The sequence below is a fragment of the Typopeltis vanoorti genome, chromosome 2 (genome assembly GCF_054136105.1).
Source record: "Typopeltis vanoorti isolate ZY-2024b chromosome 2, IOZ_Tvanoo_1.0, whole genome shotgun sequence".
Taxonomy (NCBI): Eukaryota; Metazoa; Arthropoda; class Arachnida; order Uropygi; family Thelyphonidae; genus Typopeltis; species Typopeltis vanoorti.
In genome coordinates, this window is record NC_143550.1 from 137,352,647 (window position 1) to 137,377,342 (window position 24,696).

Below are 24,696 nucleotides of genomic sequence, written 5' to 3' on the forward strand. Positions count from 1 at the left end.
TTTTTTAGAGTGAGTATAATGTGATAATGAGATTTAATTCATAATATCCAAACAGTTAATAACAGGACTTTGACGTCTAAGTTTATTACCAAAAACGTAACATGAGTCGAAAAGCAACAAGGGATTTTTGTTCCTTCTCTCGGGGTGTACTTTGGTTAGATTATGACCGCGAAACAATTAAAGCTATTCTGTTATGTTGGCTATTTACGTGTGATTTCAGGCCGAAAAGTCAGAGAGAAAAACTCGAGTAACTTGAGTTTGTTCTCTTGCAAAACAAACATGAAAGGCCTCATGAACATATCCAATTAACTGACAATATATTGCCGTCAAACGCTCTCAGATGCCTCACCAATAATTTTGGACAACCAACCAATTAAATAGAATAGAAAATCCGCGCATATAATTCAGGATATTAAAAACCTCTTTAAAGGTGTAACTGTTACAAATAGGGTGTGTGTGTGTGCGCGCCTGCAAACACAGAACTACGCTTTGAATCCGCCACTCGTGAGTAGTTATTCGGAAATATTATTTTCCCATATTAATGAATTTAAAACCGTACAAATGTTATATACACGAAGGAATACGTTTTCTTTTTTTGCTGATTTTTTTTTAATTTTTTTAATTTTTTTTATTGTTCCCACAAATCACTGTTTGCCTATAAAAATGAGTTACCTGTAATGATACAGAATTACAGATATTTTCTTGCGGATCAATTTCGATTTAGTCTTCCTCAATATACTTGCCAGTTAGTGATTCTAAATTCCAGTTAACGTAATCTTCAGTGAAAATTGAAGAAATATACAAAGCAGTATTTCAGACAGTGACTAAATTGTCTTTCATTTCCTAATTATATGGCCCAACGTACGGAACACCGCAGCTGAGCAAAGTGTGTGAATTTTCGAACTGAATTCTATCGTTTTTGATAAATAATTTTTAAATAAATAATGTACGGATAATTTTTTTAATAACGTGAAAAATGTTTTGTGGCTTTTAAGTATAGAAATTACTTTAGTCAAAATTTTTCTCATAAATGATAATATTATAAAACTTCCAAAGTTTAATTTTAAGAATTGTGCCACCTGGTGTTGCGTTTAGTTGGTATTGTTAGGGTTGAAGTAACCACGACTATGTGGCAGTGTATTGTCTGCAGATTACAGCAGGTTTGCTTGTTTTCAGGGGATGAAAAAACTCAGCTAAACTCCGTATGAGATCCTGATGTTGAGGTAAAAAATATTTTTAACTGGTTTCCTCATAATTCAAGAGTTAGGCTCTCGAAGTACTTCATTTTCTCTTAAAATTTTTCAATTTTCTTTTCCATTTTTTTTTTTTTTTCTTCTGGTAGGAGAAAATATCTTCTGATTGGTCCCACCATAAAATTTACATTTAATGTCACTTAAATAAAATTTAAAAAAATAATAAAAATAAAAAACCTCCCCCATCGACTACTTTCAACATCAAATGGCCAACAGAGAGAAACCTGCCAATTTAGACTAAAGTGCGCATCCGATAATCTTTCTTTCTTTTTTTTTTTTTTTCCACATTGTTTTTGAAAGCAACTACAATAACAGTATTTTAAGGGTTTTACAACGAAATTAATAATGAAATAATAGATATCAAAAGAGGAATGAGACAATGGTGTATAACATACATGTATGTATTTTCAATATATGCAGCGAAATGATAATGAAAGAATATGAAGAAATTGAAATGAGAATAAAAATAGATGGCAATAGAATTAACAATATTAGACTGATGATTTAGTGTTCGTAGCGAAATCAAAAATAGAGTTACAAAAGTGAATATTTGAATATGGTTGAAATACCAGTCAGAATTATGACTTAGTATTAAATACAGCTAAAACCAAGTATATGGTAATAAGCAACGAACAGCAACAAAACACACATTTAAGAGTATCAACAGGGTTCATTCAAAATGTAAAAGCTTATAACTACTTAGGTGTAATGATTACAGAAGATGGAACAATAATTATGGAAATAAAATAAAGACTAGCTAAGGCAAAAGACGTTTTTTTTTTTTGGAATAATAAATTACTAATGACCTCTGGAATAAATAAACAGAATAAAATAAGATTAATAAAATCCTATGTGTCGTCCACATTGAATTATCGATATGAGACGTGAACATTACAGTATATATATATATATATATATATATATATATTAGGATAACCAAGCAATTTTATATGCTTGGTTATTTTAGCACCTAATCCCAAGTATGCAAACAATTAAGTTTGCGCCTGAAACAAAGTTCAAGTCTAAAGATGGTACAACACCAGGGCAACTCATTGTAAAGGTGGGTAAAGCTTTGATCACTATTCTTAGTATTTTCCCATAATGTAAAGCACATCTCACTAGAAGATGTATACTGCAATGCATTATGGGTGGGGTCACTACCCAGACCGGTTTCAACCTTTTTTGAGGTCTCCTCAGTGAGTAGCTAGACCCTAAATACCAAGGTTTTAGTAATACAAAGCCTTATCAACTTTACCTATATAAGTTGCAACAAGGTGTATTAAGTTTTAATAAAAATCTCTGGAGGAGATATTGATGGGAATAAATTTTTAACTTGGGTATATTGTATATTAGGATAACCAAGCAATTTTATATGCTTGGTTATTTTAGGTGCTAAAATAACCAAGCATATAAAATTGCTTGGTTATCCTAATATACAATATACCCAAGTTAAAAATTTATTCCCATCAATATCTCCTCCAGAGATTTTTATTAAAACTTAATACACCTTGTTGCAACTTATATAGGTAAAGTTGATAAGGCTTTGTATTACTAAAACCTTGGTATTTAGGGTCTAGCTACTCACTGAGGAGACCTCAAAAAAGGTTGAAACCGGTCTGGGTAGTGACCCCACCCATAATGCATTGCAGTATACATCTTCTAGTGAGATGTGCTTTACATTATGGGAAAATACTAAGAATAGTGATCAAAGCTTTACCCACCTTTACAATGAGTTGCCCTGGTGTTGTACCATCTTTAGACTTGAACTTTGTTTCAGGCGCAAACTTAATTGTTTGCATACTTGGGATTAGGTGCTAAAATAACCAAGCATATAAAATTGCTTGGTTATCCTAATATACAATATACCCAAGTTAAAAATTTATTCCCATATATATATATATATATATATATATATATATATATATATATATATATAATATCCCACATATGACGTAAGAGTTCCAAAAGAAGTTATGTTTATTATCTCATTCTCACTTCGATATATCTATGTATTAACATGTGGGTTATTGCTGCAATATTGGTTAATGTTTGGAAGTATAAGCATTTTCAATCGACATATTTCATGAAGCAAACTTAATGAACAATCTAACATCATTAGGAGTACGTTTTAGATGATTTTTAAATGCTTAATTTAAAAAAAAAAACTCGAATCTGAAAAATAATCAGACTTTATTGTATACATAAACGTAATCAATATACAACAAACATCAAACAAAAAAAAGGGGGAGGGGGAGGAAACCGTGGAAGAAATCTTTTCTTCATCGAGTCTTTGCGCAAATTTGAAAAGGTATAAATGTTCACTGTTCTACCATGAAGAAACTGCAAGCTCATGGTATAGTATGGTATATCGCTTTCACCAGATTCCTGTAGCTGATTAGCAAACCTCGGTGTTTAATGATTCAGGAGATGAAAAATCAAACTTATATAAATATATTGCTGGTTACTAACCATGTTTAGTGTTCGTCGCTACTTAACAATAAATTTTAGAACTCCACGAAGCTTCTTCCCTTTTGTTTTTTCAACCATAAGATACACACATTTATCTCTAGAAATGAGATCTTTTGGAGTACTCTAGGAGCAGCCTGTTTAAAGTATATACAAAGACTCTTGCAACTCGAAGTATTAGGCTATCTTCACACTCACAAACTCCCATTTTGTTGAAATGTATACCAGTGTTCTAAGATGCTGGTATCTTCATAAGAACAACTAGATGGAAATGGTCCAAAGAGTGATTATAGCTTGTTTACTATAATTTAACTTGCAACCTCTAATACCTCCAAGTAATAATTTCTAATTTCTTATGCATCAGCTTGTTCCACGTTTACAATAACAGTACATTTTGATGGTCGCATCATTTACACAAAATGACTGGTTCCCGTACAAATTTAGTCTAGATATGGATCCCAAAAGTTCATAGGAAACCTTGTGTGGTTCATATCTTACAGTTGCCTCAAATTTGGCGTTGCCTGGAACAGTTGTAACAGTCAAAGAATAATCATAAATATTAGACTCTGTATTTTCTTGAAGATGGACCGTTGGAGAGCGCAGTCTAGCGCTGTTCACTTTGACCAATTTCAAATTGGCACATTCGGAATACTCTCGAACCAGTCTGTTTAAAGTATACACAATGAATCTTGCAACCTGAACGACTCGGCTATCTTTCACACTCACAGACTTCCATTGTTGACAAGTACACCAATGTTCTAAGATGCTAGCGTCTTCACAAGAACGATTGGAAGGAATGGGGCGAAAGAGTGATAAGGCTCGTTTACTATAATTACTACGAAGTTCTTTGGGTACTAGGGTAGTGTTTAACTTCCGGGCTTGGCCTTTGAAATTCAGTAAGTTGTACAAGGTAGCATGAAGATCAAAAGGGGTTATAAGTCGGTACGCATTGTTTTGGAATACGGAATAAGCTGATGAATACTTTTTTCGAAAAGAAGGTGGAAAAGCTACGAGTAACATGGGCAAGCGTTCTTCCATTCGTCCAATAAAAGTTGATCGGATCTCTCCCCATCGCATACCATGATCACCCATTATTATCACCACGGTTTTTTGCAAATAACCACTTCTATGCAGAGTGCGAAAAAAAGATTCATATATATAATCCCCTGCTGATCCGAGATTGAGATAATCATGAGTTAGGCTATTGATCCATGCAAATGCAAAGAACGGTTTAGTGCTGAAGGTAGTAACAAACTTATGAACCCATTTTAAAACAGCTTCGGTCTGCGATATCGAACCAACACAAAGATTGCAATTTAGAGATTTATTTCTTCCTAATGATCTTTCATACGCTAATATAAAAGGCCTAAAATAATAATCTGTTGGCTGTCGAAAAAAACCACTTTTCAAGTAATTAAACGATGATATCAATGGACTGTCTTCTGCATATAATGTACGATATCCTAGCTTTGCAAATGTCTTCCATAAGAAAGGACAATCATCAAGTGATAGTTTTTCTTTCTTATAGCAGACTGACGGTAGTTCAGTTTCGAGGAATCCCATTAACATCGGAGTAAGGTTAGGAAATGTATTGTCTCCTACTTTGTTGAATCCGTACATCTCCACGGCATTCATTCGTTTCTTTAAATAAGCAACGGTTTTCTGAAGTTGGCGATGCATGTTTAGTCGAGACATTGCATCCACACCGATGACCAGAATACTATACTTTTGTTGTTTTTCGGATCGGGTCTTTTTTTGACATCTTTTCTCTACATCAGGTTTTGTCTGAATAAAACTATAAAAGTCTTCATAGAAAACAGTACCATCAGCAGAACATTCAACCTTGATAAATTCGTGAGTGATGGAAGCTTGTTTTTTGATATTAGTGCAATCCTTCGAGAGCCTGTTAAAAAAAAAAAAAAAAGTCAAAATTTAAAGACTATTAAATACCTTGCAGTTATATCACATGAAAGTGATTTTTATTTCAAACCAAACAAAAACGATTACAGAATTGAGCCGAGATTTTAAATATTAATTTAAAGGTATGCCAGCTTATACTGAGTGACCAGTTTATTATCTAAACTCAATCAACCATGGAATCCACTTCTTCGTCTGTAAATAAATAGTATCAATTGTCCGTCTTGGCTATACAAAATGTTTTTTTTTTTTCTTTGAACGCTCAATTCCTCCCCCCTATGGATAGGACTTGAGATTAGTAAGAAAAGATCATTAACGTACAGGAGAAAAAGATGGGCAAAAGTTTAAAGGCTCGGTGGGGAAATCTAATACCAGTGGTGGAAAAGAGAAACATATCCAATGTTAATGGATGACTTCCTCTTCCAAATTTCCACACGAAATTAGTAAATTCAGGCCATCCCGATCAAATATCGTGGAAATGTTCACAGCTATATTCGCATGTTTCTGATGAATTTCACTTTATACATATATATATATATATATATATATATATATGAAAGAAAGATCATTAACTCGGTTAACATACATATTTTTATTAAAAGAATTGAATGACTAGAACCAAGATTTAAGTAAAAAGGTTTTAATATTAAAACACGACTAATTTCGGCTTGTAACAGCCTTCATCAGGTGACATTATAAAATAAAGAAAAAAGAAAAAACACTAAAACACTGAAGCTTAAATAAACTATGAACAACGTAGAGAGTCTCTGTACATAATTGACATTAAAACTTATGTAGTTTTATAGGTTGTATTTAAAGCTGGTTTGTTGTATTGTTGGGAAAGTACGTGCTAGTAGCATCTCATGAACGCCAGTACATGATTACAGCTGAATGACTATCTGGGAGGTTGTAGCTCAAGTTATTATTTAGATGAATAGGATTGAAGATGATCTCCCTAGATTCCACGTTCACTCTAGTTCATCATTGCAACGGAAAATGTTCGTAGATATTTCCCAGCAGACTTAGTGACTTTGGCTTTCATCATTAGGATTAGCCGAGAAAAGGATATGACTTGATAATGCATTGGCTCTCTGTCTCTTGTAAGTAATGTCCCTCATGTGTTCTTCCATACGCAATTCGACAGGTTTGTTCTGCCCAAAATAAGGAATATCACAATCACACAATATTTTATGTACACCAGGGTATTTGAGTTGATGTTGATGATGACAAGGTTTTGGGTGGCTAATTAAGAAACGGATCTTTGGAAGTGAACAAGGTTCTGATATTGTATTTTCTTAGAACTTTTGCTAATTTATGTGAAACAGTACTTATGTAAGGAATAGATATATTGTCTTTGAATCTATTTGTTTCTTCTGAGCGATGTCTAGAAGGATTAAGAAGGAATCTTTCAATGATTCTCTTGGAATATCCATTAACTTTGAAAGAGGTTTTGAGATGGTTTATTTCTGTAAGAAGTTCATTTGGGTCATCCAGAAGAGAATGGGCTCTATGTCCAAAGGTGGAAATCATTCCAAGCTTATGAGGAGGGAAGTGATGGGACTGACTATGCAGATATCTGTTGGTATGTGTGGGCTTTCTATATATCGATATTTTGAGTTTACCAGAAGAGCAGGTCAGTTTGACATCAAGAAAAGGTAGGGAATTATCCGTTTCAAGCTCGGCAGTAAACTTATTACTTTGATGTCGGCTATTGAGATGTTCGAGAAAAACCATAAGGGAATCATGTCCATGGCTCCAAATAATGAAGACATCATTTACATAGCGTTTCCAAACTTTAGGTGTTAAAAAAAAGGAAGAGATAGCCTTGGTTTCAAAATCCTCTTAGTAAATATTTGCGAGTACAGGGGATAAAGGATTACCCATAGCTAGCCCATGATTTTGCTTGTTTATAGTATCTTGAAATCTGAAGTAACCGGACTTGATGCAATGTGTAAGCAAAGCTAACATTTTTTTGGATAACTTGTCCTTGAGTAATGTTAGGACTTAATCTGTTGGGTTAAGAGAGAAAAATCGTGGAATCTAGGGAAATCATCTTCAATCCTGTTCATCTAAATAATAACTTGAGCTACAACCTCCCAGATAGTCATTCAGCTGTAATCATGTACTGGCGTTCATGAGATGCTACTAGCACGTACTTTCCCAACAATACAACAAACGAAAGAACAGCTTTAAATACAACCTATAAAACTACATAAGTGTTAATGTCAATTATGTACAGAGACTCTCTACGTTGTTCATAGTTTATTTAAGCTTCAGTGTTTCAGTGTTTTTTCTTTCTTCTTTATTTTATAATGTCACCTGATGAAGGATGTTACATCTGTTATGTCCAAGCTAGCCATGATTTCATCTTCATTAACTGTTATATCCTTGATGTATGTAACAAATTCTGTAGTGTTCTTGATAAAGGATGGTGACCTGCCTGAAAAAAACATTTGAGGTATTTGGCAAGATATTTTGAAAGGTTGTACGTCGTAGAATTGATACCTTCTACAATGGGGCCTAGTGGGGTGTTCTCTTTATGGATTTTAGGAACACCATATATGCAAGGAATTAACGGATGGAGAGAGCGTAGAGATAAGCGAACGTTTCGGGATAATTCAGTGGGTGTTTTTAATAAGCTGTTTGTACGATTTTGAAGTTCACGAGTTGGATCTCTCTCAAGTATTGAGTAGGTATCATTTTGTAGTAATTCAAGCATTTTATTCTGGTAATCTTCAGAGTTGAGGATGACTGCTGCATTGCCTTGATCCGTATGAAGGATAATTATATCTCTGTAGTTTTTTAAACTTCTAATAGCTTTGCGTTCTGTTAAAGTAATGTTATCTGCAGGTGGTTTTGCGTTATTGATAATAAAGATTGATTCAATACGTCGAAGTTTTGCATCTTGTGGAGGGAGAAATGAAGTAGCTTTTTCTATTTTAGTAAGTAGTGTCTCCTTTGGTATAAATTTTGGGGAAGGAATAAAGTTTAGACCTTTACTAAGGATGCCTTTTTCTTCATCTGAAAGTATATAAGAAGATTTGTTGATAACGACTTTGTCAATATTGATGTGTGGTTTTGAGAAGTTCCTATGATTTTGTATTCTTTTTAATATTTCAAATTTTCTTACAAGATTTACTTTGTTATTATATTGTATTCTGGCTGCTTGAGATTCACAGTGTGTATTAAAGGCATGCCAACTATCATTATCTAGAGATTCTTCCACTTTCTCCGCTATAGTTCTTTTTTTATTGAAAAGAAAAGCGAGAGTTTGTTTAGTATTCGAGATTCTTTCAGACAGTAGGTCTAGTTTAGCTTTATGATAGATTCAAGGACAAGTTATCCAAAAAAATGTTAGCCTTGCTTACACATTGCATCAAGTCCGGTTACTTCAGATTTCAAGATACTATATACAAGCAAAATCATGGGCTGGCTATGGGTAATCCTTTATCCCCTGTACTCGCAAATATTTACTTAGAGGATTTTGAAACCAAGGCTATCTCTTCCTTTATTTTAACACCTAAAGTTTGGAAACGCTATGTAGATGATGTCTTCATTATTTGGAGCCATGGACATGATTCCCTTATGGTTTTCCTCGTACATCTCAATAGCCGACATCAAAGTATTAAGTTTAGTGCCGAGGTTGAAACGGATAATTCCCTACCTTTTCTTGATGTCAAACTGACCCGCTCTTCTGGTAAACTCAAAATATCGATATATATAGAAAGCCCATACATACCAACAGATATCTGCATAGTCAGTCCCATCACTTCCCTCCTCATAAGCTTGGAATGATTTCCACCTTTGGACATAGAGCCCATTCTCTTCTGGATGACCCAAATGAACTTCTTACAGAAATAAACCATCTCAAAACCTCTTTCAAAGTTAATGGATATTCCAAGAGAATCATTGAAAGATTCCTTCTTAATCCTTCTAGACATCGCTCAGAAGAAACAAATAGATTCAAAGACAATATATCTATTCCTTACATAAGTACAGTTTCACATAAATTAGCAAACGTTCTAAGAAAATACAATATCAGAACTTTGTTCACTCCACTTCCAAAAATCCGTTTCTTAATAAGCCACTAAAAACCTTGTCATCATCATCTTAAATACCCTGGTGTATATAAAATATTGTGTGATTGTGATATTCCTTATTTTGGGCAGACAAACAAATCTGTCGAATTGCGTATGGAAGAACACATGAGGGACATTACTTACAAGAGACAGCGAGCCAATGCATTATCAAGTCCTATCCTTTTCTGGGCTAATCCTAATGATGAAAGCCAAAGTCACTAAGTCTGCTGGGAAAAATCTACGAACATCTTCCGTTGCAATGATGAACTAGAGAGAAAAATCGTGGAATCTAGGGAAATCATCTTCAATCCTGTTCATCTAAATAATAACTTGAGCTACAACCTCCCACATAGTCATTCAGCTGTAATCATGTACTGGCGTTCATGAGATGCTACTAGCACGTACTTTCCCAACAATACAACAAACGAAAGAACAGCTTTAAACACAACCTATAAAACTACATAAGTTTTAATGTCAATTATGTACAGAGACTCTCTAAGTTGTTCATAGTTTATTTAATCTTCAGTGTTTTAGTGTTTTTTCTTTCTTCTTTATTTTATAATGTCACCTGATGAAGGCTGTTACAAGCCGAAACTAGTCGTGTTTTAATATTAACACCTTTTTCCATAAATCTCGGTTCTAGTCATTCAATTCTTAAAATAAAAAAAAATAAAAATAAAAAAGTATATATATATATATATATATATATATATATATATATGTATATATATATATATATATATATATATATATATATATATATATATATATATATATATATATATATATATAGAAAGAGAGAGATGATTTTCTAAAGTGACTAGAAAAGCCATGTTTGGTTTCTAGATGCATGATATTAATATGTGGTTTATTGTAAGTTTACAACTTTTTGTTTACAGGATTGGCAAAAAAAATGAAAAACACACCGACAAGACTGTGTAGATCCGTTGGGTTTCACTTTTAAACTTCTTAATGCAGTTAGAAACTTGATAAAAAACTATGTTATAAGGATCCTAATTAAAATTTCCGAAAATGCAACTGAATTTTGATTCAAACTGGTTAATGGGATGTACAATTTTGATTGTACATCCCATTAGCCAGTGTTATTTGCCAATGACTAATATAGTGCTATTTGCCATTATTATAGGTGATTAAATTATTATTTAGTCACCTATAATAATAATAATAATAATAATAATAATAATAATAATAATAATAATTTGAGTTCTTCTCGCCTAACTTCTCACAATACGGAGTTTAACAGTCAAAATCAAATTTGTCTTGTTCGACTGACTCTTACTTCTAGATTTTCCTGGCCCAATCATATCACTTTAGGGCCATCATTACATTCCAAAAAAAAATTAGCATTCTCTTTTGCTCAAGATATTATTTTTCATCAGTCCAGCTACTTACGTTGTACAAATTTCAAATCCGCTCAACCCTTAGAATACCGTTGTACATTTGGAGTGGTATGCCTAAAACTTCTCTAAAATTCTTCATACTGTTCACAAGAAAAACAGTTCGGTTGACTGACATCCATCCGATCTCGCAACAAACTCTGTTCAGCCATTGTCGTACAGAAAGGCAGTTTCCACATTGTCTCTTCAACACATATTTCCATGGGCGTTGTTCAACAGAACTGGCATTCATTATGTCCATTTCTGCTCAACTTATAGCAACACAACCAGCCCCTCCCAATCATCTTTCATTCCGTTTATCTCCGTTCTCTGAAACAGCCCCCCCCCCCCCAAATGAAGTACTCTTCAAGGACAACAACTTCAGCTCTTCAAGAGGAATATGAACCGACTACTTTACTCTTACCTCCAGTCCACACAAAACATTTATTTGCTAATGGCCTTGCAGCCTCTCGTGTGTAGATGTGATCTAAAAAAAAAAAATTAAATAAATAAATAAACGAAGAGCCTTTGATACTTTTGAGAATATCGGATGTTCCATTTTCAACTTTGCTTCAAAGGATTTAATTAATAATTAAATTAAAGATTTTGTTGGAGCTTACGAGAGTTGTTTGAAAAGTTTGGTAAATTTCCATTAGACGGCGACACAATTCGTTCATTCATACCAGTGTCGTCACGTATCATCTTTTTCATGATCCCTTGGCAAAAGTTTAGGCACGTAAGACGCGTAGTTCTCGTTTGGCAAACATTTAGAATGACCGTGTTCGCATTTTCCATAAAAATAGAGAAAAACGAGTTTCGTGCAGTGATAAAACACTTTTATTTGAAGAAGTGCACAGCCGCACAGATCAAAGCCGAGTTAGATGCAGTTCATGGGGACTCTGCACCAGCATTAAAGATTATTTATTTTTGAATAAATGAGTTTAAACATGGTCGTAAGTCCATCGAAGATGAAGCGCGCTCCCGACGCCTGACTGAGGTCACTACGAAGGAAATGATTGACAAAATCCATGGTATCGTTATGGAAGACCGCCGAGTGAGATTGCTGAGATTGTAGGCAACTCAGCTGAATGGGTGTATAATATCCTGCACGAAAAATTGCACATGAAAAAGCTGTATGCGCGATGGGTGTCGCGATTGTTGACTGTCGATCAAAAATGCATGTGAAAAGACATTTCAACGCAGTGTTTGGAGATGTTTAATCGCAATCCTCAGGATTTTTTTTGCGTCGATTTGTGACTGTAGACGAAACTTGGATCCACCACCAATACACATCTGAGTCCAAGCAGCCAAAACAGTGGACAATACCCGATTAAAGAGTACCGAAAAAAGGAAGACCGTTTTGTCACCTGGGAAGGTGACGACCACTGTTTTTTGGGATTCCCGAGGAATTATCATGATAGACTATTTGCAAAAGGGTAAGACAATAACAGGAGTCTATTATGCGTCATTGTTGGACCGTTTAAAACAAGAACTGAAGAAAAAAAGGCCAAGATTGGCGCATGAAAAAAAAAAGTGCTCTTTCATCAAGACAATGCACCGTCCAACACATCCGCCGTCATAATAGCAAAATTGCACGAATTGAGGTTCGAATTGGTTCCACATCCACCGTATTCTCCGGACTTAGCCTCGTGTGACTTCTTCTTGTTCCCAAACTTAAAAATTTGGCTCAGTGAGTAAAAAAAGTTTCTTCGAACGAGGATGTCATCAAGGCTATCAATGATTATTTTGCACAATTTGACAAATCCTACTTTTTAGATGGGATGAAAAAATTGGAAACTCGCTGGACCAAATGTGTAAACCTCGATGGAGACTATGTTGAGAAATAAAGGTGATTTTTTCCACAAAAAAAAAGTGTTTCATTTATTTATTTACCAAACTTTTCAAACAATCCTCATATTGTACTGAGTTATGTCGTTATGTTCCCTATATCTTCTGCGAATTAAATGCATTATGATTACTATGATAACATGGTAAGGATATTCTACAAACCTTTAGCGAGACTTTTTAGGAAGTTATATTCGTCTGTGGAATAAATAAGTTAACAGGATTTAAAAAAAAAAAACTTTATGTGGCATATTAGTTTCTGAAATAAGCCTTATAAAATTATTTTCTCGTATTATTTTATAAAGAGGAAATAACATCGCGTTTGTCATTCTTCCCATCTAAACATGTCGTTCTATGCAAACTTTAATCTCTAAAATCTGTTTACATTTTGTAATGGATAAAATGGAACCATAAAATGAAAGGTAAGAGATCTAGCCCTGATTCGAAGAGCTGTTTCAGTTTCTTATCGGGTGTTCTTTAACAACAAACAGAACACTCCTACGCTTTTCCCACAAGTTTTAATGCCACCATTATGACTCTGTTATTACTTGATGATGATTCAGTACATTATCTCAGTTTACGATGCGCTAAGTAGAATATTGACAATAATGCAACCAGGTCAATATTTTATAGTGATGGAATTAAACACGGGTAACAGTACTGATCAAGATAGTGATCATTAAAGCCGATACAGTGCCTTCGTAGTACAGTCAAAAAAACTACGCGATGTGCTCCCTTTTGACAAAGACCTAAGTTCGATTTTCGACAATGATTTGAGGAGCATTTAAAAAACAAATGTTTTTTTATTATTATTTAATAAGAAATTACGCTAGCTGGTCTCATAAGCGGATGAGCAAGGATTTTTCTCCATGAAACTCCAGCTATTCATCCTCCCCTAAACCGAAAAACCTATCCACGAACATTCGAAAAGGACGGTCAAATATTGGGTAGTACAACTGAACTCCCCCTCTCGCTTGAATACAGAGAAAAAAATATGTAGTCTAGACATGGGAATCAGATAACGCTTCCTTCTTCGTAATATTACCAAAGAGCTAAACTAGATGCATTCTTGCTATTCATCTAATGTTCGTCTGCAGATAAACACAAAAAAAAAAGTTTTGTGCGCATGCTCCTCCTTTCCATTCTAATTAGCAGATATCACGACAGAGACAGTTTAATGAGGGAGAAAGTGGGAGGAGGACTCAATGTCTTTTATGATACACAAAACTGAGTCAGCGATTTGTTTCCAAAGAGAATTTATGCGATATATCAGGCTAAAGCAGTTGATAGTATTGTCGATTTAAACAGCTGGCAAAGTTGAGAAACGTAAGCTTATGAGGCTTACGTTAATTAGGATTATGTTAATTAGAATTATTTTCTACAGTACCATATAAAGGATAAAGAGTATAAATTAAACGTGACTTTACTACACGAATTCAAAGACAATATTAGGGATGTTGTAGCTACTGTTACTCTGGAAAGTTGAAGGGTGACATAGAAACAGTTCCATGTTTAGTCTTACCCTTCAACTTTCGCTTCAACAACAACAACTAACGGTAGCTACAGCGTTCCTAATATTGTCTTTGAATTCGTGTAAAGAAGTTATGTTTAATTTATATTCTTTATCCTTTACATAGGCAAACGTCCAACTGGATGTTTCCCTTAAGTTACACATAGAGCTGCTAATGACCTTGTTCACACCAAATAAAACACTTTGCACCCAAACTGCCATTTGCAATATTTATCACTGCCGTGTCTTAATTCTGATAGCTACAGAAGTTCGTCACGAACATGACAATAGTTATTGATGCTTATAAAAACTGACTTAATTTCAAAGATAAAAAAAAATATATATATATATATAGTTGACCCTTGAAGAACGCGGGTTTGAACTGCGCGGATCCACTTATAGGCGATTTTTTTATGAATAAATATATTAGAAAAATTTTTGGAGATTTGTGACAATTTGAAAAATTCGCAGACGAATTAGGAAATATCGAATATCGAAAAAATTAAGAAAAAGGTTAGGTACGTCAAGATGCAATGTTAAATCATAACTGCATAAAATGAACAGTTATTTTGGTGAGTTGATTTCACAAAATAAAAACTAAATCTGATATTTGGTTTTACAAAATAAGTAGCAATACTTTTGGAACTGGAACTCGAAATGCTCAATTTGTGTTTCTAAGTGTTAATGTGTTGTGTAATATCCAATCGTACCCCATGTGCAGTACTAAACGTTCGTCTACAGATTTTGCATTCACCTTCGTCGTTATGTTTTCCTTTTGCAATAAAATCCCATTCTTTTGATTAATCATCGTTAAAAACGCACTTTCGTTTTGGCATTGTTAAGGGCTTAAGGAAAGAAACAAAATTTAATTTACCTTAATTATATATTTTATGTATTAACCAAATATCGCACACTCGAAAAAGGCGAGATATTATTTTTTAATAATTATCGAAATATAACATCCATGTACTGTACCTATATTGCACTGCACAATGTCCAAATAAGAACTGTTTGAAAATTAGCAAATCCAATATATCAAGTACAATACGGGACAGCAAAATTCGATGTAAAATACAGGACAGTCCTGCATTTTACATCTGGCAAACCTAGTGTATAGGCTGAGCTACCACAAGCAATTGTATCGATTGCACAAGGTTACCATAAAGCAATCATACTGTTTCTGCTTTGTTATCAATTCATGAATCGTTATACCTTTAAATAAATATAAATAATTTCTTTTTCACATTATCTTTTCATTTTTTCTAGTCTTAGTAATACGTATAACATGTACAGTGTTTTTATATCATATAAGATATGATGATGATTTAATATATATATACTAGGGGGCTCCGCCCCTTGACATCTACGGCGCCCAACCCCCCGAGTTCCGGACTGGTAGGCCGGTTCTCCTTGAATTCTGATGACTCGAATTTTGAAGACTCGAAAGTGGTCCCCCCCCCTTGCGCCTACGGCACGGAACCCCTCGAGTTCCTGGCTGGTAAGCCGGTTATGCTAATTTCAGTAATGAATACTGACACGTACTGATATTTTCATTGTTTAAAAGCCAACATGCAACTGATGTATGGGATAGAGATATTACCTTTAATATTGGTTATTTCTTCAGCGCGGTGGCCAGGAGGATTTAGAAGAAATTTTTTAATGGTTTTATCAGAATATCCATTTTGTCTAAAGACATGAGAGAGATAATTAATTTATTTTTGAAGTTCATCTGGGTCATTTAGAGAAGAGCGTGCTCTATGTCCTAAGTAGAAATAGTTCCAAGTTTTTGTGGAGGAAAATGATGGGACTGACTATGAAGATATCTATTAGTGTGTGTAGGTTTTCTATACATTGAGATTCTAAATTTTCCAGATCAGCGGGACAGTTTTATATCCAGGAAGGGTAGGGAATTGTCATATTCAAGTTCAGCTGTGAATTTTATATTAGGATGTTGATTATTGAGATGATCAAGAAAATCGATGAGAGAATTGTGGCTGTGGCTCCCAATAATAAAAATGTTATCCACATAACGTTTCCAAAGTTTAGGTTTAAACGAGAAGGATGATATAGCTTTTGTTTCAAAATCCTCTAAATAAATGTTTGCAAGAATAGGGGATAAAGGATTGCCCATCGCTAGACCTTGTTTTAATCGACTGTTTATGTTACCGTAAGGCTTCCGCTCAATAGTAGCCTAATAGTAGTTAAGTTTTGAGGGAGTCAAAAGTTATACGCTGATTTTCGAACGACGCGGGGGGTCGGCGTCCCTAAATTCAAGGGTCAACTGTGTGTGTGTATGTACGTGTATACAGTATATATATATATATCTATATATATATATATATATATATATAAGCCGAAATTTGAAACGTTTTTATGTCATGTTTTTTGTCTTACCAGCTTACCGGCCCGGAACTCGGGGGGGTTGGGCGCCAGGCGACAGAGTCCCCCTAGTATATATATACTTTATATATATGTAGAAAGTATTTTACCTTGGGTATAATAAATGTTAAAGATACCAAGCTATTTTAAACCTGGTTTAAAATAGCTTGGTATCCATTTCCCAAGTAAGCAAACAGACAAACAAGTCAAGTTTGCGCCTGTAAGTGTTGCAAGTCTAGCTGATCCTACATGTAGTGCAAGACCAAAGCAACTTGCATATATATATATATATATATAATTACTTGGTATCTTTTACCAAGATACCAAGTAATTTTATAACTTTGATTCATTAGATTTTCTTACCTATAAGTATTATCACTTTTTTCTTTTTGGAGACGATAGATAGTCCGATAACAACATTTAATATCAAAGGCAGATTTGGGTTTCGGAAACTGGTCTTCAAGTATCTTCAATACATTCCCTTCCACTTCAGCCAGAGTTGGATATCCTTTGCTGCAGTCAATTGGTGCAGATTGTTTTATAAAATGCTTTACGGTGGGATGGAACGGATCAACATCAGGAATTTGACATTTGTCGGAATATACCAGAAATCCAAAGGGAGGAACAACTTGTAGCGTAGAAATATTCCTAGGAAATCGTGAAGCACGGAAGTAGAGGCCGGAGTTGGAGTATATAATAAACAGAATGGTCGCAACGACGACTAAGCCAAAAGATAAGGCGTAGCGGCAGGAGGCAATCCCTGTCAAAAATAAAATAAAATAAGATAATATCGGTAGATAATAATACAATATAATGTAACAGAAGTGAAATGAAGTGAAAATATCTATGGAAGGCGTACAATATTATCATAAGGATCACTGTGATTGAACACATTTTGATAAATTAACATGCAGTCATCTACTGGCACTTAATGAAAGAAAAATCTCACTGGCAGGTGATGAAGTGTAAAGGTTTTGCGACACGAAAATGTTGACTCTCTTCTTCAGCACTCAAAATGTGACGTTTGTTGTCCCCAATTCTATTCATCCACAGATAATCCACCAGCACAAGTAGTCAGGGACAGTTCACTTTTAAACATACCGTGAATAAGAAAGTAATTTATTTATTACAATTATCAGAAAGACATACTATATGCCTTTAACATGATAATAAATCTACTTGAATAAATACAGTAATGATAACGTTAGAATTAGCATACTCTTCCAACACACTAGGAGACTGCAATTGGTGATGCTGTTACTGAGAAGGAATCTGATACCTACTTCGTTTCTTCGTCTGAAACACCTTATATAATTGAGAGATATATTCTGATAACTAGAGAAGTTTGTCACGAGAATGACAACAGTTATTGATGCTTATAAAATTTGACTTAATTTCAAAGACAAAGAAAATGGCTAACTTTGTTGGAGTTAACGTTAATGGTTCAATACAGTCTCCCACTTCTTTCTACATTTAGAACAGAAACCGAAAGTTAAATACATTTATTTTTAGAATCCGCAAGCAAACAAAATATCATTTGATTTTTCTATTTTTAGCTTACGAAACGGACCGATTTTCATAAACGTGCAAGAATGTAGTATTGTATATACATACAGTGGAGTAGGTTTCAAATTTAGAAGCAAATGACCAAAAAGTATAGACAAAAACCTAACTTATAAAATTGCTTGGTATCTTTGACCAAATTGTGACTGTAATAAATTTGCTTTATTACGATATTTGTAGATTTCACATCTAATTCCACAATCCAGCCTCCCCATCGGCATGCATATTTGTAAAGGCGTTTAGGGACAGGATTTACATAAAAATAAAATAAAAACACAATGGGAAATGGTCTTCATTTAACCAGCATTATGCTTCATGCTTCATCAAAAAACAAATGTTTCTTTAAATTTTAATTCATTTTGAATTTACCGAACTCTGAAGATTAATCTAAGACTTTTTGAGAATAATGGTTAAGAATAACTAAGATGAAAAGCCAAACGGCTATTTTTTCTGGCGAAGTATATACTTCGCCAGAAAAAATAGCCGTTTGGCTTTTCATCTTAGTTATAATATAATATATGGGCACACCTTTCTGGCATTCGTATAGTGAAGGTATGAAAGTTCTTTTTACTTCAACTTTGAAATCATCCAGGTCTACCTACTCACTGATGAGACCTGAAAAAAGGTTCAAACCGGTCTGGGTAGTGACCTCTCCTTATAATGTAAAGCAGTATTACATCTCCTAGGAGCTGTTTGTTTTTACATTATGATAAAATATCGAGGATAGTGAGGGAGCTTGCTCCACCTTTGCTTCGAGTTGCCTTGGTGTTGTACTACCAGGCGGTCACTTACGCTTGGAATCGTCGATAGTTCTTTGGCATGAAACTCTTAGATCGTAGTTTTCGATCTTAGAGTTTCGCATACTGGCTGTAAAATAATAAGGGATTTTACCTCCCCCCCTTCATTTAATGGTTAAGAATATTAGGGAAAAAAAAAAGACATTTTGAAATAACACTATTTTAGGATAAAATATTTTTTTATTTCAAGCACTTCAATTAAAATTATCTGATACTTAAATGCACAACTACAGTAAATATTATCTCTACAGAATAGGATATCTATTTCTTATTTCATTTTTGCATGACTGTCACGTCTGCATTATTCCTACAGTAGATAAACTCAAAATATAAAGGGGGTTAATTGCCTGTTGACATGTTTAATTAAAATATCTATTAAAAAATATTTTAAACACATTTTCCTGAAAAATTCCCTCGGTTTCCAGGAGGAAATTGAGGTTTTTCATCACCCAGAATAGGCAAGCTGGCTAGAAGAACACATACCACTCAGTCATAATACATTATGCAAGCAGAATTAATTCTCCACTGTCAGAGCTTTAATTGGGTTGCAAAGAAACCAATTTAAAATTTTATTCCAGAAATTGAGTAGGCGGAGTTCCTTTAGCTTTAACTTTTGAAGACATGCGGGCAGCATATCTCCATTCTTCAACCCTTTGAAAAATCCTCCCAGAAGGTTTTTTTTTTTATTTTCTGAAAAGAAAAACTGCACGTGCGAAGATCGACTATCTCGGGAACTGGCCGAGATGGTCAATACACTATGAAACCAATTTCCATTTCCAAAGAGTTACATAAGCATCCCGGAATGCACACACACACACACACACACACACACACCACCACCACCACCATCACCACAACAACAATAACAACACCCTCTTCGTGTTGTTTTCTTACTTACCCTCTCGTATCCCGTAGCACATAAGGCCGAGATCCGTTTCTTTTAAATACCTGTTTTGTGCCACTAATTATGCTTCTCTCCATCTCTATCAACCAATCGTTCTCCCCCCCCCCTCATTTTCTGCCAAGTTAGTTCAAGTTTAGGCCTTCCCCTTTTTTCTTTTTTCTTCTGGGATCCGTGTCAAAGCTATTCTTGGAATCTCTTCACTGTCCATTCTCAGTACATGTCCAATCCATTTCCATCTGCATTTTTTTTTTTTTTTTATTTCACTAGTGATACTTTTTTTTTTTTTTGCTTAGTCCGTTTAATGTAAATGATCGTTTGTTATACATTGGGGCCAAAATATTTTTAATATTTTAAAAATATTTTGGCTTTATTAAATAGCTTTCAAACTTTTGTTTGAAAGCTATTTAATCTAATTTCCTATTTTTGGTCAATATCCACATCTGTGATCCATATAATACGGAATACGAAATTAACATTGCTATGGAAACTGTTTATTCTGGTTTTATTACAATATTTGAATGATTTTTCATACATTGTCTCCTAAATATGTCACTTCTACTGCATGTTGATCAATTTCAATTTTTTTTTTGTCGAATTTGATGTTCCATTTAAGAAGTGTTGTGTTAATCACATTTTTAAAACCAACCTTTTCAGCTGTTTAATTATATAAATATTAAGACGTGGTGTACGCGATCAAGGAAATTCAGTTCATATCCAGAAGACCAATCGCTATCTCGAAATTGCTAACTCTACTAGCTTAACCTATTTTAAATAGATGAAAAAATCAGAGAAAAGATAATTAATAAATGTATACTTTGAGGAAGGAAAATATAAAAATAAGTGAATAAAAACAACAAAAAATTAACATTAGATGGTGTTGTTCGGATGTTTACATTAGATAAGATAATATCTTTTTTTACCCCCTAATGTGAATATCAGAATACGAATATAATTTAAAAGCACCATAAAAATTACTAACGTGAACTTAATCGCCGGTAAGCAGTTGAAAAAACAAACAAACTTCGAGAGTGTGCATATATTTTGATTTTCCTCTTTAAGCCATAATTTAAGTAGTGAAGTAGCCTTAAATGCGTAATGACATTTTAAAGTATTTTTTTAACATGAACTCTTTTTACGTTATCGTAGTTTTCCAAGGAGATACATTGAAGAAGGGATATCAGTGTTTATTGGGTAATCTAAATTTTCATAATGCTGTTTCTAAAATTTATCTTATACCTTAATATTAGTCTTAAGCATAACTGGAGTCAGTGGCGCACCCAGAGGGGGATAAGGGGCCTGTCCCCCTAAGAAAAAGGAAAAAAAAAAAAAACTAGAAAATTTTCCAAAAATCTTTTCCTAATTAAAATTCATTTTTTTTAAATTTATGTTGTGTCGTATCTTCTATTTCTATACTACTTATGAATTAGCGATCATTGCAGATGCTCAGTTAGGACGTATGTGATGCGTAGTGTGTATTCTCAAATCGTCTACTCAACTCGTCTCCCCCCCCCCCCCAAGATTAAATCCTGAGTGCGCTACTAACTGGAGTTTACTTCTATTCTATTATCTCCACATTCCAGTGAAACACGTCTTTCTACTACTTAGTTTTAAAATGCCTTCCATAATAATAAAAGTGAAGGCTGTAACCGACGTATAAGAAAATCAAGTGCTACATCTCTCAGTCAGGCATTTTTTATTTAATTATTTATCTAAAAGGCAAAAATTAAGGAGATTCCAAGCCATTCCACTTGGTACTCAGTGAAGCACATGAACCAAAAAAAAAAAAAAAATCTCTAACAAGCAAAGGACTTTAAATCTGCCAAACTTCAATCAATAATATATCTGAAATAGGTCGGAATTATAACGGTGAGAGAATTGCAATGTATAGAGTTCTGTTAACTGTAATTACAGCAAGACCCCCTCACGCACGCGCACACACACACACATCTGATTCTTCTTCCCATCCACCAAAAAACTACATGATTTATGGATGAGAACACGAAATCCAAATTTATGGTTTGACGTAGAAGTACGAAAACGTACGCAGTTCGAACTGAAAGAGATACAGGAAAATGGCTTGCTGTAGAGAAAAGAGTGCATACCATCTCCAATGTAATTCATCACCTATATGGATCACATTATGAAAAAAAAATGGCATTAGGCCTGATATCAAAATTGGAAACATTCAACTGAGCTCTTTACTTTATGCAGATTATGTTAAACTCAAATTAATGCAGTACAAGCCTGCAGGATTCCTTAACTACTCGTATATTGAATAGCTGCTGTGAAAAATTTGGCATGAGAAAGCAGAAATTAAAAGAGAGATACTATGAAAATAAGAAAGGAGAACATCAGCTAGATCCTGTAGAGAACCTCAGAACAAGTAAAACATTTCAGCAATTTAGGCAATTTTTAGTGAAGACGGTAAATTAAATATTGAAATAGAAAACAGAATTACCAAAGCTGGTATTGTAGGAAAGCAACTGAATAAATTTATATGGAATAAAGAGAGAAATTAGTGAAAACACCAAACCATCTGTATACAATACTAGCATTTTTAACCTATGGATTTGAAAGCTTTATTAGAAATAAGACATTTGATCAAAGACTGAAGATCATAGATATGAGAGTTTTGAGAGAGATTCGGGGGGGGGGACAGATGACGTTAGTGACAGAACCATATTAAAAACGAAGTATTGGGAAGGAACTTGACATTATTAGCATTCAGGAATGTGTTAGCAGAGCTAATCTCAGGTGGCATGATCATTTAAACAAAATGAAGTGGAAAGATAGTTCCTGCTAGGATGGCAGGAAAAAGACTCAGAAGAAGACAAGATCTAGATGGATTGATAAAGTAAGAAGTGCTTTAGAAGGCTGAAATATAAAATCTACCAATACTGGGGTCCTGAAAGATTAACTTGGAGGAGAACTATCAATGGGAAGCGAGTAATGATGTTCTCTCAAGAAGTGAGGAGATCGTTTAGTATTGTGCAATCCCCTCACTTCTTGAGAATACATGACCAGGAATTAGATTATAATGATAAAGAAGGTTGACTTTTATGATAAGTTTTTGTACTTCTCATACTTGAACTGTTTCTCATAAGTATAAACGAATACAATTCGCGACTTTGTGTGCGAAACAACTTCGTTACACTTTCTCATGGTAGCTGCACCCACTAGTTGATTGCTTCTCTCCTCAAGATAATGGTTGGTGGGGGTAGCGATGCTGCTTGTTTTACTAGGACTAATAATAATAATAGAATAAGTTGGTTTCCCGTTGCTTTCCTTACCCATGTCAAGGGATCTATGTGGCTAGGAAAGAATGGATTCAGTCTAGAATGGGAGAATTATATTACTTCTTGTTTCAGGAAAGCCTAAGTTAGAGAATTTTTAGACGAGGAGAGAGCAAGTTTCTTCTCGTCTGTTTCCTAACAACTCGATATTTTGCAAACAGGCCACCGAACTGGATTTTTAAAGGACATTTTGCACTAATTATAGGCATAGATATGAAGTGATCACATACAGTAAATTTATCAGCACCTATCAGGTATTATAGGATCTTGAATGAGATGAATAAATTAAAACTAGACAAGAACTTTATAGTCAAAGTGTAAAACTGTTTCTACACTAAATAAAAATAGTCAAAAATTGATTAACTGAAAAGGCGACTATATTGATTAATGTAATTAATAATTCTTATATTAATCAAATCTTTTACTGATAACGGGAATTAGATTTTAAAATGAAATAAATGTTAATCAAGCCTTATTAGAATTAAAATAATAATTGTATAAAAATTATACAAAATATACACAAAAACTACTTGTTTTATATATATTTTACAAATAGCTTAGTTGTGACGATACTTCAAGCCCAAACGTTTATTTAACTTATGCTGCGGAAAAATATGAATGAACAGAAAACTATATAGAAATAGTGGATATTAAAGATCCAACATCCTTTCAAAGCTGAAAACTATAATTTCTTGTCAAGTATTGCTATCGAAAAGCTTTTTCACATCTATTTGAAAATCCATCAAATAAATAAATAAAAAGCTAAACTACAACCCCTTCCACCTACTCAAATGATCTAGAGATTGAATTTTTGAATACCAAGTTTTGAATATTCACAGTAAATGATTTGAAGCATCAAAGGCAAAGTCAAAGAATTATTAATATTAATATTAATATGGATTGTTTTAGGCTATAAGTGGGCCAGCGGTATTTTACAAAAGCAACCATTTTAATCATATCACATCAAACAATCAATTTATATATGTTGATCAACAGCAACACAGACAACTAAATTTAAAAAATGGAACTTTTGAGGCTTTAAATTCTCTTGAAGAGTGAGCTTCTTCCAGTTGTAAGAGCTTCTTCCGCTGTTGGTCTTACCTATCTGTCCAGATTTATTCTTTTCCTTTCTCAAAAGCAATTTCCAAAGTAAAGAATTACGGCAAATATTTGTTATATACATCAGAGATAAATTATAGCACCGTGGGAAAAAAAATATGAACAAACATGAGAATATAAGCGAACACTAATCTAATGTACACAACCCTAAAAGCTGTTGCATTTATATGTTAG

General features: G+C 33.9%; 2 protein-coding genes across 3 annotated transcripts in view; one reads left to right on the top strand and one right to left on the bottom strand.

The window, feature by feature from the left end:
• The window catches only part of LOC150109456 (trafficking kinesin-binding protein 1-like), a 574,911-nt gene that overhangs the window by 72,091 nt on the left and 478,124 nt on the right, over nt 1-24,696 (top strand). The window lies entirely within an intron of this gene.
• Nucleotides 3,501-24,586, bottom strand: LOC150109458 (uncharacterized). Its single transcript, XM_090414183.1, has 3 exons — nt 24,505-24,586; nt 17,210-17,606; nt 3,501-5,622 (listed from the first exon to the last, which is right to left on the bottom strand). Exons 1-3 carry the CDS (start codon nt 24,584-24,586, stop codon nt 4,080-4,082), a joined length of 2,022 nt encoding a protein of 673 aa, XP_090270309.1. The 3' UTR covers nt 3,501-4,079.